This window comes from Sinohyriopsis cumingii, chromosome 17 (genome assembly GCF_028554795.1).
Source record: "Sinohyriopsis cumingii isolate HCF-2022 chromosome 17, ASM2855479v2, whole genome shotgun sequence".
In the NCBI taxonomy this organism is placed as follows: Eukaryota; Metazoa; Mollusca; class Bivalvia; order Unionida; family Unionidae; genus Sinohyriopsis; species Sinohyriopsis cumingii.
The window spans coordinates 59447159-59474325 of NC_142977.1; the positions used below are offsets into that span (position 1 = coordinate 59447159).

The window sequence follows — 27167 nt, forward strand, 5'->3', positions numbered from 1 at the left end:
GCAGTTTTAAAAAGCATTATAACGACACGCCAACGTAGAAAGGCTTTGTCAGCTTCAGCTTCGATTTTTGCTACTGTGTACGGCAGTAAGTCTACCATAGAAGATCTTTCGAGATTTGAAGGCGTTGAAAGGACTTGATTAGTTCTGTTGGCAAGTAAAGATGTAAAATTAGGCAACTTTAAATTATAAACAATTTTAATACTTCGCCAAATCCTCTTGCAGGAGGAGGGGTAGTGTTGAGGTGGAGTGGGGGTAACATCCATCGTCAATCACTATGCTCCGCATGATTTTCCTGCTGTAATACATTTGTCATATTTAACGCGTGTACTATTTATAGGTTAAAAAAAGAACTTTTAAAATATCACTTTATGAATTAAAATAGACGTTACAAACACCTTTTATACTTACTTAAGTGTAGCTGACCGTTCAAAGCTAACTTTTGATATAAACATTGAGGAAAATATCTTACACGCCTAATTGTACGGGCGTCCCATTAGATTCCCTTTTTTATTGACTCATTGTAAAACTTGCCAAAAAAATGTTCTAAAGGTCATTCCTCATTTGAAGAGCCGCACAAATCCAAGTCTGGCATTAATTTTAAAGTACGATTTTGTTTTCAGGGAATGTAGGATTAAGTTTCTAAATATGACATAAATTAAAGATGCCAAGTCGTACGACTATCCAAAGACGTGAATAAAAGATACATAAGTTAAGTCAGAGTAGAGCCACACACAGAAGATCAAGCTAACAAACAAAAACTAATAAACGATATAAATTATATCTAATACTTTAATTACATATTCATCATAAACATTTCTATATATACCTCATAATGTTATTCTAACATATTTAAAATCCAAATACACAGCGACGTGAACATTATTCCGTTATAGCTGTAATGGATCTACTAATTAATTTTCGGAAGGAAAGAATGTGATTCTTTATCTTGAGGTTTTGAAAGAAAATCAGTCACCACTATCTCATTGTCATCCCGAAAATTAAAGTGTAGGTCCCTGAGCGATACTTGTTTATACGTCGAGTGCAAATTCAAACTGTATAGACCTGGATCTGACAGACCTGGATCTGATATCTCAACATGCGCTGACAGATATGGGCCTATGTAGTTTGCCAGGAGTAATCAGTGGAACAATCAATATAGTCCCTGACGGCATATCAGGGTTCATGTTGTTTGAAGTTGGACTCGACTTAAAAGAAAGAATATGCATACCAGAAAATGGAAAAATATCTCGGCCTTTGTATCGTGACTATGTATGATATTTGGTCATTATAAAGGTATCAAAATCATTTCCGCTCTACAGTAGATGATTGTCATAGGCTATGTACATACTTACCGTCTATAAGCGCTTAAAAATCGAGTCCAACTGCAAAGCACACAGACCCAGATCTGCCCCCGTCTCATGGACAGGCGTATCTTGGTATATGTATTTTTATTAGGATTGTTCAGTTTTACAAACAATACAGAACCCGATATGCTGGCGCTTTATGGAAATTAGATCATGGTCTTTCCTTTTGCAGTTGGAGTCGACGGAAAGGGTACATAGTTATATGTTTATAAGGTAGATTTCATAATGGTTCTTCATCTTCCAACTACCTATGTACAGATATTGTTTTTAATGTATATTTTCAATGCACTTCTTTTCATACTACACACAAAATGATACCTTTTCAAGTGTACGATATGTACTGTTTAATTTTATGCAACGCTTATAATATGAACAGATGTTTCGTAATGTTTAAAAATAGATTCAAAAGTATGTAAGTGATCTGATAAAATTTAGAGCATGTATTGAAACATATTTAATAGATATCTTCGTAACAAAAAAAAAAAGACAACTATCTTGTAAATCCCATGAGTAACTCCATTAAGCCCGGGGTACATGATATAAGCCCTACAAGGTAGCTGATTCATTGTACTATATATTACGCAGACACTGTAACATACTACAAAAGGGTCATGGGATATCTTAAATATTTAGAGGATATCTTCAAAACTGTGCATGTTTTCGTATAACTTCATCAAGATATGTTACAAAAGACGTTAAAGTAATAAATCTGTCGTAGCAGTTATAGTAACGGGTTTTAAAGACACGGCTGCACAAGTAGTACGATAAAAACCCGGCTCTGGCTCACCCCACATAACCAGGCATTATTTTACCATTTCGTTAGCTTCTTGTACCAGAACAGGCCTTTTACCTTACTACTGCACAAGACCGGATATATGGTGCCGATTGAAAGAAAACATCTAAAAATGTAAATATAAAGAAGTGCAACAATGAAATACTTGAACGATAAAGATCTTCCAGATAAACATAGACATGATGTACTAAACGACAAAAGTTACAAGGTAAAGATTCTGACATTCTGTAAATTGTTTTTAATATAATAGATAAATATAAAAAAAGTAAGATTCTCAAAACATACAATCATTGGCCAGTGTATAAAATACACTCTCTCATAAAGTTCACGATTTTCTACGGCAGAGGATAATAAAGATTCTTCATATTAAGTTCACATAAAAATGCAAAAAGATATTGTCTTGCAGGTATTCCAAGCAACTTTTGTATTTCCTTAGGAATAGTGGACCATTCCGAAACGAACTTGCAACATAATTTAACATTGTGGAATATCTATCACGCCCATATCCCCTCCGACTCCCCGGTTTTAATTTACTCGGGTCTATATCTTATATATATATATATATATATATATATATATATATATATATATATATATATATATATATATATATATATATATATTCTTCATTAAAGACCCTTAAAATCATGTCGTGCCATTATCTTAATATACGATTTTCAGGGATTAAGACTATCAGGATGACATTAATAAATGGTGCAAAATTGTACGTCTATCCAAAGAATTGAACAAACGATATATACATTAAGCCAATAGCAAAACCAGAAGAGCAAGGTAACAAATATAAATAATAAACGATATGAAAGATATCTAATATTTACATTAATTCCTAATATACTCTTGTAACATATTCATCATAAACATGTATCTATATACTTCTTGATGTTAACTTAATCCATCTAATGTATCTGAAATCCAAACACACATAGATGTGAGCGTTGACTTTGTCATTGCTGTAAGGGACCGACCGTTTAATTTTGGGAAGCAGAGGATGTGGGAAAAGTTATCTTGAGGTAATATATATATATATATATATATATATATATATATATATATATATATATATATATATATATATATATATATATATATATGCCGGTTTGATAGAGAGTCCCTGTCACCATATCTCTGTCCCCGGAATGGCCAGTCCCTGAGCAATCTAGTTCAGCTGCAAACTGTACAGAGACAGATCTTCCACGACATTATGCGCCTGCAGATATGGCTATATGCAGTTTGTTAGATGTTCTCAGTGTAGCAAACCGCATTGATATTGATCGAGTGGCGCATTATGCAATGGCAGATCAGGGTCTATGCTGTTTAAAGCTGGACTCGACTTATAAGCGAATGTATACATACAATAAGAATGATTGGAAATCAGCTCGCTCGTTTGTGTTGTGACAATTTATGATATGTGGTCATTGCAAATGTATCAAAATCTGTTGTACTCCACATTGTATGATAAAATCATATGTCAATGTACATACGTACGGTCTATATGTACTTAATAATCGAATGCAACTGCAAAGTGCACAGACCCAGATCTGCCGTCATATCATGCATAGGCAGATCTGGGTCTTTGCATTTTGGCTGGAGTAATCAGTATAACAAACAACATAAACCTGATATATTGGTGCAATACGGGAAAGTACATAAAGGTATATATTGTCTTGCAGTTGGACTCGACTTATATGCGAATATAGACGGTACATAATTCCTATTTATTAGGTAGCTGACATGGTGATTATGTATCCTCCACTACCTATGCATGGAGATTACTTTTTTTAAAAAAAAGAATATATGAAAATAAGTAAACATGTCATGGAAAGACCCTGAGGCCAGTGTATTTTGGCCCACCATACCAAATGAACTTTATGTTCAGTTACAGAAAAGAATTAAACTAAATACTGAATTAAGTAGTATCTGCACCATGTCTCCTCAGTATCTCACGCCCACCCAATGACAAGGGGTTTCGAATCAAAGAGACGCTTCTCTCCGAAATTAAGTCTAAACATAACGTTTGTTACTTACTATTTTCCGAACCCCTTGTTCAAATTCATCGGACCCACAATTCAAAATAAACGAAGCGATCAACAATGAAATGACTCTTCTTAATTTACATATCATATCAATCATGTGCTTTGAAATGAGCTCAAGTCACGTGTCAGAGTCAAAGAACGGTGTATTACACTAAAGACTTACAGCATATGCAACCTATTCTCTCACACATATACCCCACCTCCAGCATATCCCTCTCTATTTATCACACACACACACACGCACACACACACACACACACACACACACACACATTTCTGAAACCATTGTTGTATTCAGGTTGTCAAATCTTAGAGTGTCATATTCTCGCATATTTATAAAACTTGAATATTAAAGAAAGTTTCGTCGCAGGCACTCATAATAATCTTCCACAAAAGTCAGAATTAACAAATCTACAAGCGATATATCAGCATTAAAGACTAATTCATTATGTACAAGATTACACACATCACCGAAGTACAAAACGATCCAGTTTCCAATAATCTTTTGAATAGAATAAAGCCTCTTTTCTCATTGTCTTGTAAAACCTGGATGAGCAGCAGGTGTCTGAATATTTCCCTGTGTATAGATGTGGGTGTTATTATCTGCCAGTTTCAGTCAGACAACGTGACACAAATTGAGTCTCCTCTTTGTACGATTTGACTCTATTATAAACTTTGTATATAATGGTCAGTAAAGTCATATAAAGAACAAAAGACATATGATCTCCTGCGTTATTTACAGATATCAATTACGAGGAAAAAATATACTGTGAGACAACTGTTTCTGGAAATAATCACAAATATACCGTGCCTCTCGTAGCCCAGTAAATTCATAATTTACGTGGATATTTCATGCGACTAAAGGCTTTACGTTAGTGCAATTCATGTTATCTTTTGAGTAGAAAACAAATTTACATATTCAATAACATCATAGCTACTGTTTTCTCATCAGTACGCCAACCTCTAAGTGACAGTCCCATGTATATCACTCGATCTAGGTAGAAATTCAGATTCTGAAGAAAGCATCTGTTGCACATTTATGTGTTTTGACAGGTGCTCGGCAATTCCTTGTATGTTTGCGCCCGGAGAAACTATGTCTGGAATAGGAATCTTGCATTTGAATATGTCATATAGTATGTTGGAGAAATGAATCGCACTAAGCGAATCTATTCCAGTTTCTGTAAGTAAATATTCGGGTCGAAGCTCCGATGAGTCAATGTTGGACATTCTCCCAATAATCGCAGTCAACATATTAGTGATGACTCTGAGTCTATTTGACTGGTCAGCTTTGCTGAAAGCTGACCAATCCATATTTGGAATGTTATTAGTTTCTCCTGATTCTGAAGAGATTTTCAGGTTTTTCACTCTCAAAACGGGTTCGATTTTATATGCCAGTCTAACCATTCCTGGTTTTGAATAATCCTCAACTATTTTCTTCCATTCTAGTTTTGAATATATTACTTGTGGAAGATCTTGCATAAGAGCGTGCACAAAACAGTCCCGTATCTGATCAACATCAAGACGTAAGTATCCTCTGGTTTCAAAATTTGTAGCAAACTGCTCACTACCTGCCATTCCGACATGCAATCCACCCCATGCTATACTTTGACCGGGAAGACCTTTCTGGCGTCTAATGGCAGCAAGTGTGTCCAGAAATGTATTTGCTGCACCATAGTTGCTATCACCTCCTGTTCCCAATACACCCGCTATGGAAGAATGCATGACAAAAAAGTCCAAAGGAAAGTTCCTCGATACAGACAGGCAATGAAGGTTCCAAGACCCAGCTACTTTCGGAAGCATGACTGAGTCGAAATTTTTTTCGGTCATCTCCAAAAACAAATTACTGTCAAGGACGCCGGCTCCTTGGAATATTCCTCTGATAGGATGTCCTGGGAAGCGGGAACTCAGTTCGCTAATCGCTTCTTCCAAAGCGGTCATGTCTGATACATCAGCCCGGAGGCATTCAATTTTACAACCGTTTTCTTTCTCGATCTGCCGAATTTCTTCTACTTTCTCCTCTAAAGTCCCTCTCCTAGAGAGTGTTGCAATTACACCGGCTCCCATGCGTGCGAGTAGCTTCAAGAGAACAAAGCCTAATCCAGTTAATCCACCAACAATAATATACGTCGACATCTTGTCGAACAGCTGGTGTTTGTGTAATTGTAATTTTAATGAACTTCTTCCCCGGGTCGGTTTCAAATATACCTCTCGCAATGTTCTAGATACGTCTGCTTTGAACAGCTGGAGTAGGTCTGATGTGATATTATGAAGCCATTCAGCCACTTTGGGTACAACTAGGGGGAGATTTTCTCTGCTGAATATTTCATATTCTTCCAGGTATTTACACTTGACACAGTGTTCCAAAGCCAGAAGCTTTTGAAGTGACTGACGTAAAAAGCTCCTTATACAAATCAGTCCTCTGCAATTCTGAAGATGTGCGAGAAAGCATTGCTCCTGTTCCGGCTCAAGAGGGTTTAAAAGAACGCATGTGGTCAGATTCGATTCCTTGGGGATATTTTCCACAGGTTGATTCAGATCGAGAAAATCAACAAATAACCCATCTTGGATATATACTCTTTGTAGGTTACGATAATCTTGCTGCTCTTTGTTGTCGATGAACACGCCAAGCTTAAGGTGTCTTTCAAACTGTTGAAAAAGTGACCATGTCCTAACTGCAAATGTTAGCAGGCCAGGAGAATAGTTCGGTATTTTGTCTTTTCTAACAACACAAGTCTCTGGTACTATGACGGAGGATCCAGCTTTGACTGGGTAACAGACAACAACTTCTTGTTTACTGGAAGAAAGAGAATCATTTACAACATGCTCATGATCGAAGGGTCCACAGTGTATTTGGCCAACGTTTTGTACAAATGATGGGTCTTTGTACACTGCTTCCTCGACGTACCCCCTTGCCTCATATGACAGAACTTGGTATCCCTCGTCATCAAATATACCTATCTTTGAGATACTACCACCTGCCAAACGGGCCCTGTCATTCAATTCGTCTTGAATGCAAACTGACTCTATATCAATCCTTATCCATCCGGGTTTTACTTCCCCAGGAATATCATCAGAGTTTTTGATAAGGTAGGGATCTCGGGGAAAATTGTGTTCTTTCAGGAGAAAGCACTGGTCAAATCGTTGTGATGTTTTTGCTGTGCTTTCGATATCTGTCGTAGATGCGCTTTTTATCTGTGGCACAAAGATTTTATTTTGATGCAGGATGGCTTCCGTGGGAAACGACTGTAAAGATTTTACTGGTTGAAAAATTATACGCCGCAGAATTTCCTGATTTTCTTCAAAAGAAACAATGTCTAACAAAAATACATTTGCATATATAAGCTCTCTATGGAAGGACCTGACTAGTCCCCACATTTCTGATCCATGGATATTGATAGGAGTTTTGTCGGAGTAAATCAGACCTTGTGAATTTTCTGTAATCACGAATACTGGTATATGTTGAGAAAGTTGCCGCAGAACTTGTATGATCAGTTTGAATATAAGACAATTTCTCTTTGCTCTTTCCATCTTTTTACATCCATCTTCAATCAAATGGTCTGGCAAGGTATCTCCAACTACCAATGCAACGTTGAAACTGTCGCCTTTCTTCACCAATTTCATCACAGCTGGCTCCAGCAAATGTTCGCAAAACGTGTCAACCGATGTCACATAGATTGTGTTTTCATGGTCTTTAAATGACGCATCACTGCATGTTTTCGTAGCATGCACAACGAGAACGTTGGATGAATCGCATGTTTCAGCAACTGTTGAGACTGGGTATTGTTTTAATATCGTAACATATTTCAGTTCTCTGGGCAGAAGAATCTCTGATATTTTACCAAATGCCGTGAAGTTTTTCACAAAGACCAATGGGTTGCCATCTCCATCCATTAGACAGGCATTGGCATGAATCTCAATCACTTTGTCAGTCGTTATGGAGCTTGTCAGCTGCAGGTATGAGTAGAGCCGTCGGTCACGTGGACGTTTGATTACCCTTACACTACCAATTCCTACAGGCAGTATTTGCACACCTCTTGGTATGTTTTCATCGTTCAAAACAAAACAACTTGTCTGCAGCATGCAATCTAAAATGGATGGGTGGATGACAGTTTTGTCCAAAGCAGATAAAACGTTCTCATGTATTCCTAGCTCTGCAAAGCACTCTCCAGGTTTGACCAAGCACTTGTCCAGAAGGCGAAAACTTGTGCCATACACGAACCCAAATCCTTCTAATTTTCTGTATATTTCTTTTTTAAGAATGCTAACAGAAAATCTGGACTTTACATCAGCAATATCCACTCTGTCATAGCATGGCACATTCGACACTCTTGCACATCCTTTGGCACGAAGAATACCTTCACATTTTGCTTCAAAATTGTATGAAATCTCTTCATCTGGGCTTTGATTTCTTTCCACTGATACCAATATTTCAGTTTGAGCCGTGACACTCAATGTAAGGACCTTGAGGAATTCTATCTCCACTTCGAACGTTTTCAAGTGGTTATCAAAATGGCACCTTCCAATTTCAAGTCCTACATCAACATACAGGGCACCAGGAACTACAACTGTTTCATTTATCAAATGATCAAACACAAAAGTAGTTTCATCTTTATTTAATTTCACTTTATAGTAGTGACCTCCGTCTTCAAGTAGTTGATATTTTCTCACATACAGATGTGATGAGTAGTTTTTGGGTGATGAACCAATCACGAAGCCCATTGGCGGCATTATTTTTTTTCCTACAGGAGAGTAGTGTGGGATATCCGCTAGATTTTCTGTTCTTTCAACAACATTTTCCCAATTTGGATCTAAACCATGTTGGTACAGTTGTACTATACTGGTTCTCCAACTAATTTTTTCATCCCCTTTCTTCATAGATGGGAGAGAAATCGCAATTTTTGACGGTAGAATATTCTTCAGATGCGCAGGTAGAACTGGGTGCGGCCCAATTTCCACAAATAATGTCGTCTTATTTTCCTCTGCCGATAACTTTATGGCTTCCTCAAATTGGACCTGTTCTCTCATATTCCTTCCCCAGTAATTAGCTGTCGTGAAATCACCTTCTTCTGCATATTTCCCAGAGACAGAGGATATAATTGGAAACTTTGGCTGGCTTCCGTTTATCCCTTTGAGTGATTCAATGAAACTTTCTCTGACGTTGTCTACATGGTGACTATGATATGCACATGGAACTTTCAACTCTTTTATTCTAATTTGTTTTCCTTCTAATTTCATCTTTATAGCTTCAATGCCATCAGCATCTCCTGACAAGGTAGCCGAAAATGGGCTGTTGCGCACGGCAATGCACACTTGATGTACTTGATTCTTGCACATGAATTCTAGTTCAGATATGTCCAAACCATCCACGACCATCATTTTCCCACCTGTAGCTTTCAAAAGATATCTAGCTCTTTCGTAAATGATTTTTACAGCTGTCTTCAAACTGATTGCACCAGATGCATATGCTGCAGCAACCTCTCCAACTGACTGACCAAAAATGCAATCAGGCAAGATCCCAAACGATCTCCATTTTACAAATAGAGATACCTGACAGGCAAAAAGGGCAAGTTGACCAACCATTGGGTTTGTTTCTACTTCAGGCGACTTCATCTTTTCCATTATAGACCAACCGGTATATTCCATTAGAAGCCGATCTACTTCCTTCAAGATTAATTTAGAGGCTTCTGTTCCATTAATTTCAGAGCACATTCCCTGCCACACCGTGCCAACGCCACAAAACACGAATACAACTTTATTCTTTCCCTTTTTTCCTGTAACTTCACTATTACTTGACAGGCAATGTTCGCATGCAGTCCTCAGTTCTTTTAGTGTAGTCACTACGAACCCGATTCTAACAGGGAAGTGATCTCTTTTACACGTGGATGTGAAAGAAATATCTCGTAGGTCGTAATTGGCTGTATCCAATCTTAGTAGCATTTTCCTGATATTAGCATGTAACGCGTAATTACTTGTAGCAGACATCACGATAATGACTGGTTCAGTTTTGGTCCCTGGTGATGAATTTTGTAAATGTTTCGTTATTTTGTGCTCGCGAACTACGGCATGTGCATTGGTTCCACCATAGCCAAAGCTATTCACGCATGCCGTCCTTGCTTTCGTATCATCACATAGCCAGTTTACAGTTTCAGTTGGAATGGTAAGTCCGTACTGTTCTATATTGGTTCTCATAGTGATACCCTCTTCCTTAACATGAAGAGACGCCACTATATTTCTGTTCTTCATCATTAATAGAACCTTTATAAGGCCAGCAACACCTGAGGCAGATTCCAGATGGCCTATATTAGACTTGACAGAACCAAGATATTTTGTTGTTGAAGAGTGCGTAGTATAAAAAAATGTTCCTAGCGCGTTGGCTTCCACAGGATCTCCTATTGGTGTCCCCGTACCTGCAATATATACAGTTGAAGTTCTGGAAGTCTAACAAGCTTGAAAATCTGACAGCAACGATTTGTCAGCATAAATTAAATGATTTTAGTGCACACAATACTTATTCAATACCATGCGTTTAATACACAAATACCGTTTCTGTTTTTCGCACGAAAATAAAACCAATGTAGTAGAATCCCCCATGCAAAAAACAAGTTTGATCTTCAGCTTTATGTGCATTTGGGTTTCTAATATGTGGCCAAACCTGTTATATTTTATCTTCTCATGTCAACAAAGTTATGCGAATTAATGTACGACATTTAATTAAACAATTTAGACACAATGAGTTTTAGCTTTTAATAATAAATGTGTAAGGTGTAAAACATGACAAGTTTTCATCCATTTTATTAGAGATTGATCTGTAAACATTAGTAAAAAGAAGTCCAAAGACAGTTACGGTAAAGTTAATTATATTCCAAACAATACTAAATTTTGTATCACAAGACAAAAAGTATAAAATCTTCCGAATGCATTCCAATAATCTTGAATGCCCTGATGTATTAAGAGACTTGAATATCCTGGTGTACTACAATAATATGTTCCAGAGCGTCGAGTTCTCAATAATAATCAAGTAGTGCTATAGTAGCGAAAGTCGATGAACATTGTAATTCCAATGAATAATTTAAATAAATAATTCCTCTCAAATTATATCTGAACACCACTATAAACTCTGATCATAGATTCCTAAAAACTGATATAAAATAAGAATCAATATTAGTTTACCAAATCCCTTTTATATACAAATGTCCCTTGATCTACGACCAAATAGATTTACTACGGAAAAATACACTAACTCGTAAACAGGGTCAGGTCTTGAAGTCAAATTCAAATAAACATCTAGCTTTCTTCTTATAATCATGATAAAGCCAGGTTGGCAAAACCCCACAATAAAAATGTTTAACAATAAAATAAATTCAAAATCTCAATCAACTTGGCCGTATAAACTTTGATGAAAAGAACAGAAACGAGGATAAAACCACGAAAGAGTGACAAGAGATGGCATTAACGTGATACGAGAATAAACATATAGCTACACACATATACTTTCATGTTGCAATCAAACTTTTCATAACTTTTTGTGAAACAATGAATGGATTTAAGTGAAAGGTTTAGATTTTGATTATTGGTATAGGGCATAGCATAGCTGAGGTGTTATATAAAAAAACATGCGCGGATCATCAAGGATTCCTTACTGGGAGTTTTTTTTATTATAGAAAAGGGTGATGACAGATTCAGACTTTATCGGTAGTTACAAGCCCTAATCCATGGACTCTTAGTCAAACTTATATTTAAAAACAAACTGAAAGAATATATCAACAGTTCTGGGAATCGTTACGAACATTCTAACTTTTACTTTGATCTGCGTTTGGATATGTGCCTGTACTCAAGGCTATTTGCTATTGTTTGCAGTGAAGGTATTCCAAGCAAATTACGAACGTGTCCGTACAAGCCTAGCACATATGGATCTGGCTGTGTGTTCAAACTGCCTCCTGATTTATGCAGTGCATGAAAAGATTTAGTGTTATGACCTGATATATAAAAGGACCGAAATTTGGGCGGGTGATTTCAAAATATGGTTTTAATGAAGAGCTTGAGAACAGACTGTATCAAAAGACTTCTTTTTATCTTTAGATGATAATGCACAAATAAGACAAATCCGATTTTATTATGAAATTTACTCCTAAGAAAGTACTTCTGTAGTGAGAGATTTTCTAATACTTTAATATATTTCGATCTAAGTATCTACAACAACATACATCTTTCCACAAATTTTACTATGCATGTTTTAATTTTCATTTAAGTGTGCGGGGTATGCCAATAATTTCAACGCCATCGTTTATCTCTCTATCTATCTATCTATCTCTCTTTTATCTATACACTTCACTAATGTACTTACTATGTCGACTAGATATACATGTGTTTGCGAAAGCTAGTGAGAAATGCAGAATAGTGATGGACGTGACGTCTCGAGTACAAAAAACCATAACATGAGAGAGCTGACATGAGCATCACGCTCGCATTAAGTAGCTTAAACGTGCTTTATTTAACTTAATGACTGGCTCTATTAAAAAAAGTCTTCTGATAGCATTAAATAGCCCTTTATAAAAATAAGTCATGCAAATTCCTCAGTCTGATTGGCTGTCCGATAATATGCAATCTTAAATCTGACCATCTCTTAGAGCTGAGCATTGTAGTAGTGCTATTCTGAATTAATTTTCTGAGATCCAAAGTGATCAGCCGGAACGATGCTGTATACTGCATTAGTTTTAGATCCAGAAATTTTTCTGAGTCTCTTTTTTGCATATTATTCAAACTCATCACAGGAGATTTTTACACTGCAAAAGAATGAAATAAAAAAAAAAATCTTTGCGGTGCATTTCCTGTCATGAGTATATCATACATGTGTATTTCAATGACAAAAAATTGTTTTCAATTAAAATTGTATTTAGCGCCACTCTAGGAAGATAAATATAGCAGGTAAAATATGCATGCTTCATAAAAATGTATGACGTAGGATATTATTAAACAATTTCTACCCATCCATCCTTCCAATTAAATGACTGATTTGTTTTCAGGCGTCTCTGCTATCATCACAAAATTATTTCTTGTTGATCTTTATGATCAAGTCAATGGTCCCGGAAGTGCAGATCAACATAGGTCTGATGGCACATACGACTTCTGCAAACAGTTCAAACATGTCTCGCAGTTTAGATGTCGGTACAATGGACACAAATATGCACCAGAGACAATGTACATTGGTATCAACGTGTTTGAGCACCTCATGCACACTTTCCAGTATGTGTGCATGAGTCATGTATGTGTGAGCGACAGAATAACTTCTCATTCTTGCAAATTCTTCTACATAAAAGACGCACTCACCAATTTTTGGGTTGGATGATTAGAAGGGCGCTTATAAAGTTCTCATTCCTCATATTTACCAAGTATATGAAATATATTGAGTGATATAATACTTCAAGTCCATATACGGGTTAGTCAGTTCAGAAATGGGTGACTGCAAGGCAATTTCGGTTGCTTTATCTGCTCTTATAACGTTAACACTAATATGACTTGGCAGCCAACAACATAGTACGGTGTTTCCAAATTGCTTAAAAGATCATTGTAAAGCTTGGAATATTAATAGAGTGTCAAATTTAAGATTTAGTAAGGTTGTCAACTTGGAAAGTGAATCCAAAATGAATATTAAATGAGGATTTGAAGACTTCATGTTAGTGCAAATATGTGCCTATACCAGTGACTTATCTGGATGAGGCTATATTCCACAAACGGTTGAAAACGGTGATGAGGGGTGTGCAACATCAACCGATCGTGTACATACGAGGTTTCTTTTAACTGACTGTCAAAAATGGGGGTGGTGGGGGTAAGCAGACGTTTTAATTTACGAAAGGTTGAATATTATTCTCGGGGATCTAAGTAACCAAGCTTGTGATTTATTTCTTGCCATAAAATTGCAGAGATTTTCATAAAAGTATGATCTTTTACAACTTCGGAATACTTCAGATAGTTTGCTGTTGAAGGAAGACTTTCATGAGATACAGTATTACTATATGAGTTAATGTCTGTTTGATCTCATCTATATGAACGAAATTAATGTCAGCAAGCATACAAACAAAACCGAGAGAGAGAGAGAGAGAGAGAGAGATTTACCATGTGCTTCAATTACTTGAACTGAAGACCTGAGGACATTGTATTCTTTGTAAACTTTCTCAAGAAGTGCCAATTGTTGCTTTCCCGAAGGAGCCGTGATAGGGGTTGCCTCGTGCCCGTCTTGATTAATAGCTGTCCCAACAAGTCCCCATATTTTGTTTTTATGTTCCACGGCCTGAAATGAAAATATATATAATCATATGAAAAGAGAGTGTTTAGAGCTACTTTAGGTTTCAGAGATACCCAAGTAGTTACGTTGTTGCGTAAGACCCACAACAGATCAGTAAATGGTCGCACTATAGAGGTAAAACCATCAGTACAACAACTGCATCCTGACAGCTAATCCCGTCTAGTAGGACAATTTCATTATGACTGTGGACATGTGGTTATGAGGACAAGCTCATTAAATATCTTACCTGCAATCAATGTCACCGGAATAAGCATACGTTTAGAAGATTATTCGAATGCCGTATTGTAATTATACTACGATCAATATGTATCAGAGAAAGCCTTAAATTTGATCGCGACATAAAAATAGTTCCCTGCATATAAAGGGCAAGGAGACCTTCGATAGGGAAACTTTCTAAGGTGAGATGTGATACAATTTATGACAGCAAAGTGTTTATTGTGTGCGTAAATTTAGGGTTCACAATTACGTTTTGATCATTTGATAAACACTAAAGAAAATAGTACGAATATTATATGCCAAAATGCCCTATAAAAACTATTGGAGCAATCAAGTCGATATAGCCCGAAGTACAGGACGACTTTCCATTCAAATATTAATGTGCTAATGAAGAGCAATATGAAGGTCGTTATAAAGGGAACGGGTTGGATGTTATATTTTACAATTTGCACGAATGGTGACAGTTGATAGAGTTTATGCATTGGTCACACTGGTCATGACAGTCAATGTGGTTATGACTCACATCACATTAGTATTAGAATTTGTACGATGTTTCAGGCACAAGGATATGTCACATCTAAACATTATCCTTGTCTATGAAAATAAAAAGGATGCTGATCCAAATACAAACCCACTAAAAATAATAATAGTCAGTGCTCCCAGAATTGGGGGGGGGGCTGGGGGGAGGGTAACCAATGGGTGAAGAATGGGGTAAACAATGCTGTTAGAAGTTCCGTGCGATAGGGAAAGAAATTTGTAATTCAATCATTTAGGCCAATGTTTCATCCACCTTTCCATCTCATAATCATTCATATTTCCTATGGATACAAGCGACAGGCCCGAACCGGAGACGGTGATCCCTACAAAGACCCAAACAATTTTCCAGTAATTATGATAATCCGTACCCTAAAGATTCCAAATGTGAAAACTGACTTGTTACCAAGAAAAGCCAAATACGATTTTTTTCTATTTGTAAAATATTTTTGACAATTCTAGTGCCAGAAGTTAAGACAATCCAACTTAATGCACACCTGGTCAGCAAGGAGAGTCTCCCAGTGACAGAGTCAGAAATTCTGAACACAATTAGTCACCTAAAATTCTGATAGTACTAGTACTATTAACACTACTACTACTACTATAATGATAAACAGGATGGTCGAAATGAATGACATAATATAATTGATACTGAAGGCTGAGAGAGGAATATAACTTTGGCTTGGGCCTAGGGAACAGCGAGGTTAAATTTGTCGTTTCTGACGGCAGGATCCTACGTAATAGACGTTTATATCTAGAATGCTTTGGAACATACAAAACGTGATTATATGAGGAAGTTGATTGTTTAATCAAGGCGATCTTTCAAATAGGTTAATATCTTTTGAAGCAGGTGATTCCGTCTGTCAAAACTTGATTAGTTGGCGAGTACATCATAGATTATATGTTCCTATCATCAAATATAGAAGGTGATCGCGATAGACTTGTATTTTCTTGCATGCGGAGATTTTGTATGGTGTAAGAAATGGATTGAATTTAGATAAACCGGTTAATAGATTTAAATAGCGGTTAATTTCTTTTACACATAGATTCACCGTAAAGATTAGAAGTTAACCGGTAACTTTCACACAATACGGCTTCCGGTAAACTGTTATCTAAAGACGGTCCACCACTATTTAATAGCTGTAAATTGGTAGTTTTGAAAGGATGAAAACTCTATCCATCTTCCGTAGTAATGAATGTCGAAAACATTGAAATTATTAGATACAGCTCATAGAAAATGGCAAAGATAGATAAAAGGTGTATTAGAACCTAAATAAATGGAGGAAGAAAAAACAGAAAACAAACATAAAGAAAAGTAAATGACTGAAAGAAAGAATATACTTATTCATTGACTCTTAATCAGTTTAAAGTTACTGCATACTAAGTGAAACTGACCATTAATTAACGAAAGTCAATGTTCGAATTGTCCGTAAAGATAAGTAACGAAAAATAATTGATTCTATTTCTCATTTCAGCAAATCACACTGAAGAGACAAAAATCGTGTGTGTTAAGTCATTAGGACGGGAACGTTGATATTATCTTATCAGAAACTCAATTTACACCTCGACGTTAACCCTATGATGGTGAAAGGCAAATACGTATCAAATTACTGAATGAGCCATAATAGGAAGCTTTTTTTACATCCGTTTATTTTTTATGGTATAGAATGAAGAAGAAAACTTTGTATGTATATTGACTTAACCTGAATACCAAATCACGGGTATTGGTTCATAAAAAGTTTATTCGATGAAAAAGACTAACGTTGGAAAATACGATTGATAGAACATACATCCCAAATACACTAAATGATTGATTTAAAAGGTCTAGAATAGTCTACTCAAGTTGTTTGAACTGATTTTATAAATAAATCGTACACTGTCTTGGAAAATATATAAAATCTAAAGTAGATCCATTTATACAAACTATAAGATGAACAACATTTGAATTTTTAAACAAATTGGTGCATTATTTGTATTGTGGCTACAAGGAATACGGGATTTTACTGGCACTGATAAAAAAATAAACGAAGGAAACAAACTATGAAGGACTGGCATTATAGTATACTGAATAACTTCTAATTTTTTTCTGCCATTGGACCAAATTTTTCATAATTCATTTGCTATTCTTAAGTACAAAAGCTACAAAAGTGTTTTGTTCCGACTTATGGAATCAACGTGATGTACGTTCTTAGGTTGTATAAAAGAGTTCATTCCCATGCTCGCAACAAAGCACAAAGACGGTTTTTAATTTAGTACATGTCACCATTTCATTTAAAATTATTTTCCAGAAGTTTAACAGAATTCTCTTAAAAAGGGATTCAATTAAAGCAGTTGGGGCCTTATGAAAGTAACAGTCCAAGACACGGACTAGACATATGTGTATATGTCATCAATTTCTCTGCATTGGTTTTGTGGTGATTTACTGTTTAGAATTGGATTTATACAGTTCCTTATATGAGAAATATAGCCGGATTTAAACTTCAGTCAAATGAATGTGAATTAGTCTATATTTCTCAAATGGAACTTAGGTTTTGCACCTGTATGTGAATATTTTTCTTATACCCAACATACTAAATAAACATCCGACTTCCAAGCAAATATCAGGTAACTTTGATGAGCTATCAGTTATTCATTCAATTTTGTACGAATCTCAATAATTTAGAGTACTTTCAAATTCTGTAAATTTTTTTGATCTGGTTACTAGAAATTATTGATACATGGAAACGTAAGGTGACAATGTTAGCATTCTGTTTTGTTTATTTCTTGACAGAAAGATTTTTTTTTTCTAACATGTGCACTAAATTCTTATTAATCATTTGGACATTCTTAAAGCAAGGATATTACCAATATATTGTTCTGCTTTTGTTTACTTCTTCTTGAAATGTGTCAAGTGTAAAGAATATAACATCTTGTCTGTGCGCGGAAATGGGAAAGTGTGAATAACATTGCAACAGGTGATTCTTCTAGATTTCAACTAGAGACAACATAATGCTGCTGTCTGTGATAAGTCTACGTTTACGTTGCAAATGTTTCCGAATTTACTCCTCAGATTTATTCAGCGAACTTAAAACCCCAGTAGTACTGAAAGACTCAACTGAGAATTCCTCCACTTACACTTGCTACCTGAAAGATTTTAGAAGCCATATTTTGACAGTCTAACATTTGAAGTGGTTTTCTTGTTAAGTTTGGTTTTTTAGAATATTTTTCTTTTTGGAATATCTATTCCTTGTGAGCTCTCAGAACTGCAGATGTCAACTGGAGGTGCACACGTACAAGTGCATTGCATACAGTGTTTGGGATGCTGATGTGGTTTGTTATTTTCATTCAATGATTCCACAGTTTCTGCACATGGTTTTCTTTATCAATTTCAATGCATGTACACAGACAATATGGCAATAGAAGCACAGGACATCATTAGCTATGTTAAAGTAAATTCCAAGGATAAAATTTGATTTAAGTGTGTTCGTAAATGAAGGCCTTCGATTAGCAATCATTTTGTAAGAATGAACTGGGCATCTCGCTACACATTCCCTATTTGCGAGCTATATTGGAATCAATGGTAGTAGATGACTGCTGCAGGTACAATATATCTAGTTCTTGTCTATTAAAAATACACAGCAACGCAGTATCCAACGTTTTAGTTTATTTAACACTCCTTACAGCGTCCTTTGTGTTTCTGGATCTATCACTGAATTCTATTTCCCATCAATGGTCAGTGTTCATCTCTGGCTTTTAAACCACACACTTTGGTGTTGTTGTTCTAGACAGTGTTAAGTAAGCCTTCGTGGTTATGCATTCCACGTTGACATTAATTCCGTAAAATGTCTTGCTCATTATGAGTTACTTGAGCTTTATTTGGGTGAAGCCTTGAACTTTTATGTTTAAGGTCTTTGCGCGGCGTTTCAGCACTTTTCAGCCGGTAGCAGCTAAGATAATGATAAAACTCTGAAGTTATATTATTATCCTTTACACATATATCTATTATTCTGTGGCAACTAGCAGAGAATCTATTTCATAATGGGAAATGTCTAGTTTAATTAGAGTGACCATTAATTCAACAGGGACAGCATAAATAATTTCCCTTTTCTCTGAACGATTGGGCATTTCTAAACGATGCCTTTAATTTATACATCACTCACTGAGTCGTTCTTACTGTCTTTGGACTTATTTTTACAGCGTTTTAATGTAATATTTCAGATCTCGTTATCGGCAAAGTACTTTTTCTTTTCCCCTCCATCATGTCTAGTGTCACTATGCAAATCAGCTTCATCCGAGAAATCATCGACATAGATTCCGTCCAAAATATTGCTGCTAACCTTAACTAACTCTTCTCGGGTATTGCGACTGTGAAATGCTCTCGTCGCAACTTTCAGAGGCGCCCGTTTAGCTACAGTGGCTAATTCGGTCATTTGTACCATTGATGATGCCAAACGACAGGCATAGATACATTGTACCAAAATGAACATTTAACTGCATTTTTTAAAATTAAAACCTTAGTACAAATTCATGAAAACACAATAATTTCCGACATTTTAAGAAGGTTATTATTTAATGTTTCAAATGATACAAGTAGTTCATGGCTTGGTACACAATATCCAGATTTTATGGCTGCGGTGTAGAAACAGGGATTGAACATTCACATCGAACGCCCTATCAACTATATTAGATTAAACTGGTATGTAATAATAGTTGATGCAGTACCTGTATGTGGTGATGAAGAAAAAGAATTCGATGATAATAAAATGTTGTTTAGAACATTTGCGAAAATGTTACTTTTTGTTTTTCTTTTTATTTGTTTTCTGGAACATATCAGTTGTCCTATGATAATATGGATTTGATGCATATACGGTACATTAAACTGAGTTGGATTAAAATTCATAAAGAGATAAAATTCTCTCGTCCAGCAGATCCGCTTGTGTTGAAGAAATCTTAACAAAATTTATCTTGATAATAAAAAACTATTTACTTGTACATTGTTTATTAATGAATATATCTCCAAAAATACATAGCAACTAATGAAAACACACATTTATGTTACGTATACCTATAGTGTATGCTTAATGTTTGTCCGTGATTGAGAGTTGTGAATGGAGATTTTGTCTACCTGACTTTTGTCAGTATTTTAAGTTACAAACGGGATGTTTACTAAAATTTGATTTCAGGATCAAACTTGGTGTACTAGTTCGTGAAATTTTCCATTGGAATTCCAGAATATTCTATTGCATCTTGGGTCAAGTGAAATATGTATATGTAAGGGACTTTGTAAATAAAGTATTCATTTCTGCTTTAGGATTAGTCTGTGGAATCATTTACAGTTGTGTTCAGATATAATTGGAGAGGAATCATTGGAATTGCAAAGTGCTCAGTGACTGTGGATTAATACATTACATTGGGATTTTTGTGAATTCACTCAAAGACATTCTAGATCGCATCGTTTGTATAATGGTACATAAAGACATTCAAGAATATTGGTACATCAGGACATTCAAGACTATTGAAATGCTGTACTTTTTTACATGTAATATGACATTTAACATTAATTGGGATTTAATTCACAATACTGTAGATATAATTTGAATTTTCACTTTGTATTCTAGGGACAAAAATTGTTTCTTGATTTTACTAAACTTGGTATTGTTTGTTTCTGTTACAAAGTTTAAGACCTAGAGTCGTGACAGTGTGGACTATAATGTATCAACAGGTCGAGGAATTAAAGTATTAATCTCGTTGAAATTCAAGAGAATTACTAGAGTTTCAGTCTGTTCCAAATATATTCTTAATTCCTCTGAAATCATTAATACCCTGTGAAACACATGTGTGCTATGAAAACTGGATACTTACATTTTGTACGCGTTTCAAAATAACTATTCCACAGCCTTCGCCACGCGTGTAGCCATCTGCCTTGGAAGAAAACGAGTGGCATTGCCCAGTAGGTGACAACATTCCAGAACTGAACAGGGAGACGAATACCCTTGCGTCGAGTATGAGGTTTACTCCACCACAAATTGCTATGTCGCACTCTCCTGTTGAAAACAGAATTGTATTGAAATCAATGATTTCTTTGTTTTTTTATATGAAAACTGTTTTAAAACCAACTCTATATAAGTAGGGTAGTATAAACTAAGATGTCAGAAACTGCGCTACTGTGTCTTTTTAACAGAAAATAATTAGACGTTTTAATATTAAAAAAACTCATGTCTTCGCACTTTGTAATATCCAAACTTTCAATTTTTCTTTGTAGTACATTTTTGTTGTCCACCCTCTTGTGATTTGACCCAAAAGGTAGGACACAGCATACATCTTACCTGAAGGTCTTTGGCCGCTTTTACATTTGCTATGTTTCTAATATGGATTTTTTGGTAATTTATTCATTTTCTGACGTCTATTACTTCATCGATTATCTGTTGGCACAATTTCTGTACGTGAGGACGCCAATAAAGATTTTACTGACATATGCTATTCTATCAGGTGAGATCTAGTTGATGCTTATTGCCTAACAATTTAGAATTGTAGTCTGAGGCATTTGGTTACATCTTAGACCATACTTTTATATTGTGTATTTTAAATACGTGGAGGCACTCAAACGATTGTCTTTACGTACTGGATCTTTGCATACTGTCCTTTTCTATGTAGTATTCAGTTTAAAGACGAAAACATTTATTGGTGTCAGTGTGGGGGAAAATATGTACGATCAATTAGTGACGAATGGCCTATAATTGATGTTAGTGGACTGAATTGGTGGCAAATTTCATGAGCATTTCGGGATAATGCTGATATTTATAATCACTTCTGCATAATAGTCACATATAATTTATAGGTCAATTTGATGTTACTTCAAGCTACTAAGCACATTTTACACACTAAAATACTTTTAGCTACCAAGATATAAAAACCTCGAGCCGTAGACATCATTTAATACAGTAATGTCCAGTGTACGGCTTATTCATTATTTCTGACCCTTAGATATTACTAGCACCAGTAACGCGGATCACTGATTAAGTTAAGTGAATCAGTGAATCTGGAGTAGGTTGTGGACGTCGCAAGTGCTTCATAAGCAAACAAGCAACTGTTAGATATACAAACTGTTCAGCGGATGGGAGTAGGTCGGCTTTTTTTTCAAGTGCCTCGTACGCAAATATTCAGTACCCAAACCGTGAAGATGAGGCGGAGGTGGGGGGGGGCAGCTTTTTCTTTTTTTTCTCTTTGCAATTGTCTTATAAGCAGATGTTAGACGACACACTGTCAAGTGGATGGTGACAGGTTGGCCTTTCGCTACTGTTAAATAAGTCGACGTTAGGGATACAAACTGTTGAGTTAGCCCTTGTTACTATCTCGTGTGAATATTTTAAAGAAAGTTTTAAGTAATATAATTTTTATTTTATCGTCTGGTTTTTAGTCTTATAAAAGAGATTGTAGCGATATTTGTTTTGCTGATTTGTACTTGCTAAGATCTACCCGAATCCCAATGTATGTAGCTTGGTTGGTGTTTTGTTACTTGCTAAAATCTATCCGAATCCCAATGTATATAGTTTGGTTGGTGTTTAATTTCTAATCATAACTCATATAAATATTCACTATAGTAATAATATCCTTTAATATCTATGCATATGCAATTTAGTATTTTGCATCGTCTTTTCTCGATAACTGACGGTACGTTGATGGCTACTTCTAGACGTATTGCAGAGACAATAATTCGCCAGTGCTTCGTGACCTTCTGTCTTATATTTTTGACAACTGACAATTTTGTTATAAGTAAAATGAGTCCCTGGAAGTCTCAGATTCGTATATATTTATGTCCCTCAGTTCTGTTATAGCTGTCAAGGTCTGTATGATTTGCGATATCTATCTTCATTTTGTTTTCTTTATTCTTCTTTTAGGTGTTTTTATGTTTACTATCTCTTTTCTTGAACAAGGTACTATTTTAGAGGAATGTTTTATGCACACACAAAGGCTCAAAGATTCGTTAGGCATTTTACTATCTCAGTGCGTCACTAATAATAGACTGTTTTCAGATCGAAGTTTTCACTGCACATAAAATGCAAAATGCATCTCCTGTTTGGAAGAGCTTCTTGAAAGTGTTATGTGTTAACAAATCACAGACAACCAAATACATTCATATAGATCGTAACGTAAATAGTTGTTGTTGTTGTTGTAGGGTTTAACGCCATTTTTCAGCGCAAGATAGGCTATACACGGCGGCCAGTATAACTGGTGGAGGAAGAACCCTGGAAAACCCCGGAAAGAACCACGACCCACGAGAAGCTACTGGCAGGCTTTCTCACGTAGCAACGTTAGCCGGGCCTGAGACTCGAACTCACGCAGACAGAGGAGAGATAGCAGTGATCCGTAACGGTGAGCGCTTTAGACCACTCGGCCACTCGGGGCCCCCGTTACGTAAATAGTTTGGAGAAATTACTCTACTTTTGAGAAGATCGGCAATGACGCTTACATTTTATGAATGATGCGTCAAATACGAAAGTATCATAATAATAGCAACGACATGTGGTGTACCTCGCTTTTGACAGAAACTCTCTTGTAGGTGCCAGCAATAAAACACACACACACACACACACACACACACACACACACACACACATACCACATCTGGTAGTGCATGTGCGACGACAGCGATAAAATAACAGAAAGTTTCCTCTTCAAGCCTGCCAATGCGTACAATTTACATATAGGCTTTATCTCAAAAATTACTCTCATTTATTTAATTATTACGCTTATTATTTCCAGCCAGTGAGAGGCTTTCACTCTTCTAGATACGGTATTTAATATACCACATATAGGCTGGTTTCATGTCGCATGAAATAATTAGTTACCTGTGACTAATAAATTTCGTATTTGGTATTATATTCGATCGAAATACATTTCTCGTTAGAGAGGACACGAATGACACGAATGAAGCGACATGGTTCCTTTGTGCTTCATGAACAGTTTCAAGCACGAACGTAAGGTATCACGTGGGGAATGAGTTCTTAGCAGTCTTTACCACGTTAACTTGGCGCGCTCAACATGTTCTTGCAGTTGTTGTTGCTTTTTTCATTGTTTTGTTTGCTGCTTTTATGTTTTTGTTCTTGTCGTTGTTTGTGTTTGAAATATGAAATATGCTGAACATATATGGAAAAGGTCACAGAGAAGGAACCAGCTACAAATTTAAAAGCTGCTATGAAATCATTTATAGCTGCTATCGAATGCGATTCTTAGAAGAAAAGCAGAGTTTTGTTATACCGAATCATGACGCCCAAAACTCTTATCTGAGGAATGATTGCGTAAAACATTAACCAATACGAATGGCAACGTGGTTTCATAACTGGAAGATGGCAAATTAAGAAAAGCATGTATTTATACGTTTCAGAAAGAAAAAATTAGGAAAGACTACTTACCTGCTTTCAGTGCCAAAGACCCCTGATGTATGGCTACAAGACTGGAAGAGCATGCAGTGTCTATGTTCATCGACGGTCCGTGCAGATTATACACGTAGGACACCCTGTTACTGATCATACTCAAAGCAAGTCCAGTAACCCTGTAACTGCTGTCTTCATTGTCCTGGTCTTCCAAAATTACATTCTTGAAGTCGTCATTCATCGCACCTGCAATAGGGTTCAAAATATAAAGCAATTTATTGACAAATGTTCAATCCAAATGCAGTAATTAATGTATTTTATTTGAACCTTTCATTCGGCATTTAATCTCTGCTCAAGAGTAACAGTAAATACTGAGTCGTCATTAAACTGATATATATATATATATATATATATATATATATATATATATATATATATATATATATATATATATATATTGAAAATTGTACTTCTTCAAATATATGTTTTAATCCGACAGCATAACACACCTACACACAAGCAGTTTATTTTTAACGTATACATGCATACTTTCTGATATATATATATATATATATATATATATATATATATATATATATATATATATATATATATATATATATATATGAGAGAGAGATGGGAATCTCACCAATATAAACACCTGTGTTGCTTCCATCAAGCTCTTTTCTTGTTATTCCTGCATCTTCCAGTGCCATATGTACACAGTCTAGCACAAAACGCTGCTGGGGATCGATCCATTTGGCTTCATCGTCTTTAATGCTAAAGACATGGTTGTCCCAGTTTGAAAATCTGTCAGGAATAGATGAAGAACTGATACGTTCATCTCGTCCTAGTTTAGAATATGTAAATTATTATAACAATCTGAATGGTTATGCAAGTTGTTTGTTTAAAATTGAAGGTGATATCTGAGATCTTCAAAATGTCTTACTCAAAATATATATATTTCGAAGCAAATATCACGAATATGCGAAAGATATAGCGACCGTAATCGGTAAAATATTTTAGACATTGTACTTAATTTACGAAGGAGTGTGAGCTTTGGAAAACGGAACAAAAATATAAATACAAGAAAACACAAAAAAAGATAGTATCTGCTTCCAGTTGCACACTGTTAAAACTTTATAATCTAAAGGTTTGTAACAGAAAACAATTGAAACCAACAAGATTAGTAAAATCAATAAATAGTTTATTTCCCTAGAATACAAACTTACAATTCAAAATACATTTACGATAATCTGAATTAAATCCAAAAATTATCCTAAACGTTCTATAACAAGTCCAAAAGTATATTATGTTCCGAATACATTCCAATACTATTGAATGTTCTAATGTACCGCAATAATGCAATCCAGAATGTCTATGAATGAATTCGCATAAATTCCAACATAGTGTATTTGTCCAATGTTAATGTGCATTTGGAAATTCCAATGAATTTTTTCTTCTCAAATTATATCTAAACACAGATTCTGATCATGATTCCCACAGACTTATATAAAACAGGAATGAATTATGTTTACCATATCAGCTATATGTACATATCTCACTTGACCCGGATGTGAGCCACTGCTAATGGAAAATTGCCTCAAATTGTAAACAAGTTCGCTTCTAGAACATTCTAAGTTCGTAAACATGGTTAGGTCATGAACTAAAATTTTAGTAAACATTTTACAACCATGACATAAATGAGGTAGGCAAACACTATATTGTCAATCACAAACAAAAAACTAAGCATAAAATATCGATATACATGACAACGCAACCAGCATACTATAGAAATATACATATTAAATTAACCACAATTTACATGTTGTATATTGGTAAATAAAAATATTATTTCTTTATTAGATGTTTATCTCATTCTATTAAACCGTTGTGGATTTTAACAAGTAGCAGATAATATATACTCGCATTTCTATCAACGCTTGTTTATGGCAAAAATGAGAAAATTCAGTATGAAAGCATTATGTTAACCTTAAATCATGGGGGAAATAATATATTTTTAAAAATCAGCATTGAGGTCAGTAGAAAAACAATTATTACCGTCACACACACACACACACACACACACACACACACACATAAATATATGTGTGTGTCTCACTTTATTTATTTTATTACATTTAATTGCATACAATTTAATTCACTTTTAATAACCTAATTGTTGTCATTGAAAGTATGCAGTAAGTGATAGAAAGATATTTCACATGTAAATATATCATTAAGTTGTATCCCTTACACCAAACATGGATTTCCATAATACATACTTGCATTTTTATCAATGCATGTTTTATGACAGTAATGAGAAAATTCAGTTCAAAAGCATTATATGATCTTTAAATCATGACGAAATTCAAATAAACCTGTTCAATAATTGTATCACAGCAAAGTTTAAATCGTTGATAAGTTTATATGCTTATATTATTCAGGAACTTCATTACTTGTAACTTAATGTTTGGGACTAGTGTACTTGAAATGCTTCTGTGTGCTATAAATTATTCTTGCCCTTTTAGTTCACTGTTCAACCTGAAG

General features: G+C 35.4%; 1 protein-coding gene across 2 annotated transcripts in view; it reads right to left on the reverse strand.

Annotated features, from left to right (window-relative positions):
* Positions 1-771: 771 nt before the first annotated feature.
* The window catches only part of LOC149779038 (uncharacterized), a 77348-nt gene continuing 50952 nt past the window's right edge, over positions 772-27167 (reverse strand). For both annotated transcript variants that reach the window (XM_089939601.1, XM_089939602.1), the window contains 5 exons: positions 25267-25427; positions 24657-24863; positions 21106-21287; positions 14325-14499; positions 772-10618 (listed from right to left, as the gene is read on the reverse strand). In XM_089939601.1, coding sequence (XP_089795727.1) covers positions 5175-10618; positions 14325-14499; positions 21106-21287; positions 24657-24863; positions 25267-25427 — 6169 coding nt within the window. In that variant the 3' untranslated portion in view covers positions 772-5174. The remainder of the gene's footprint in view (positions 10619-14324; positions 14500-21105; positions 21288-24656; positions 24864-25266; positions 25428-27167) is intronic.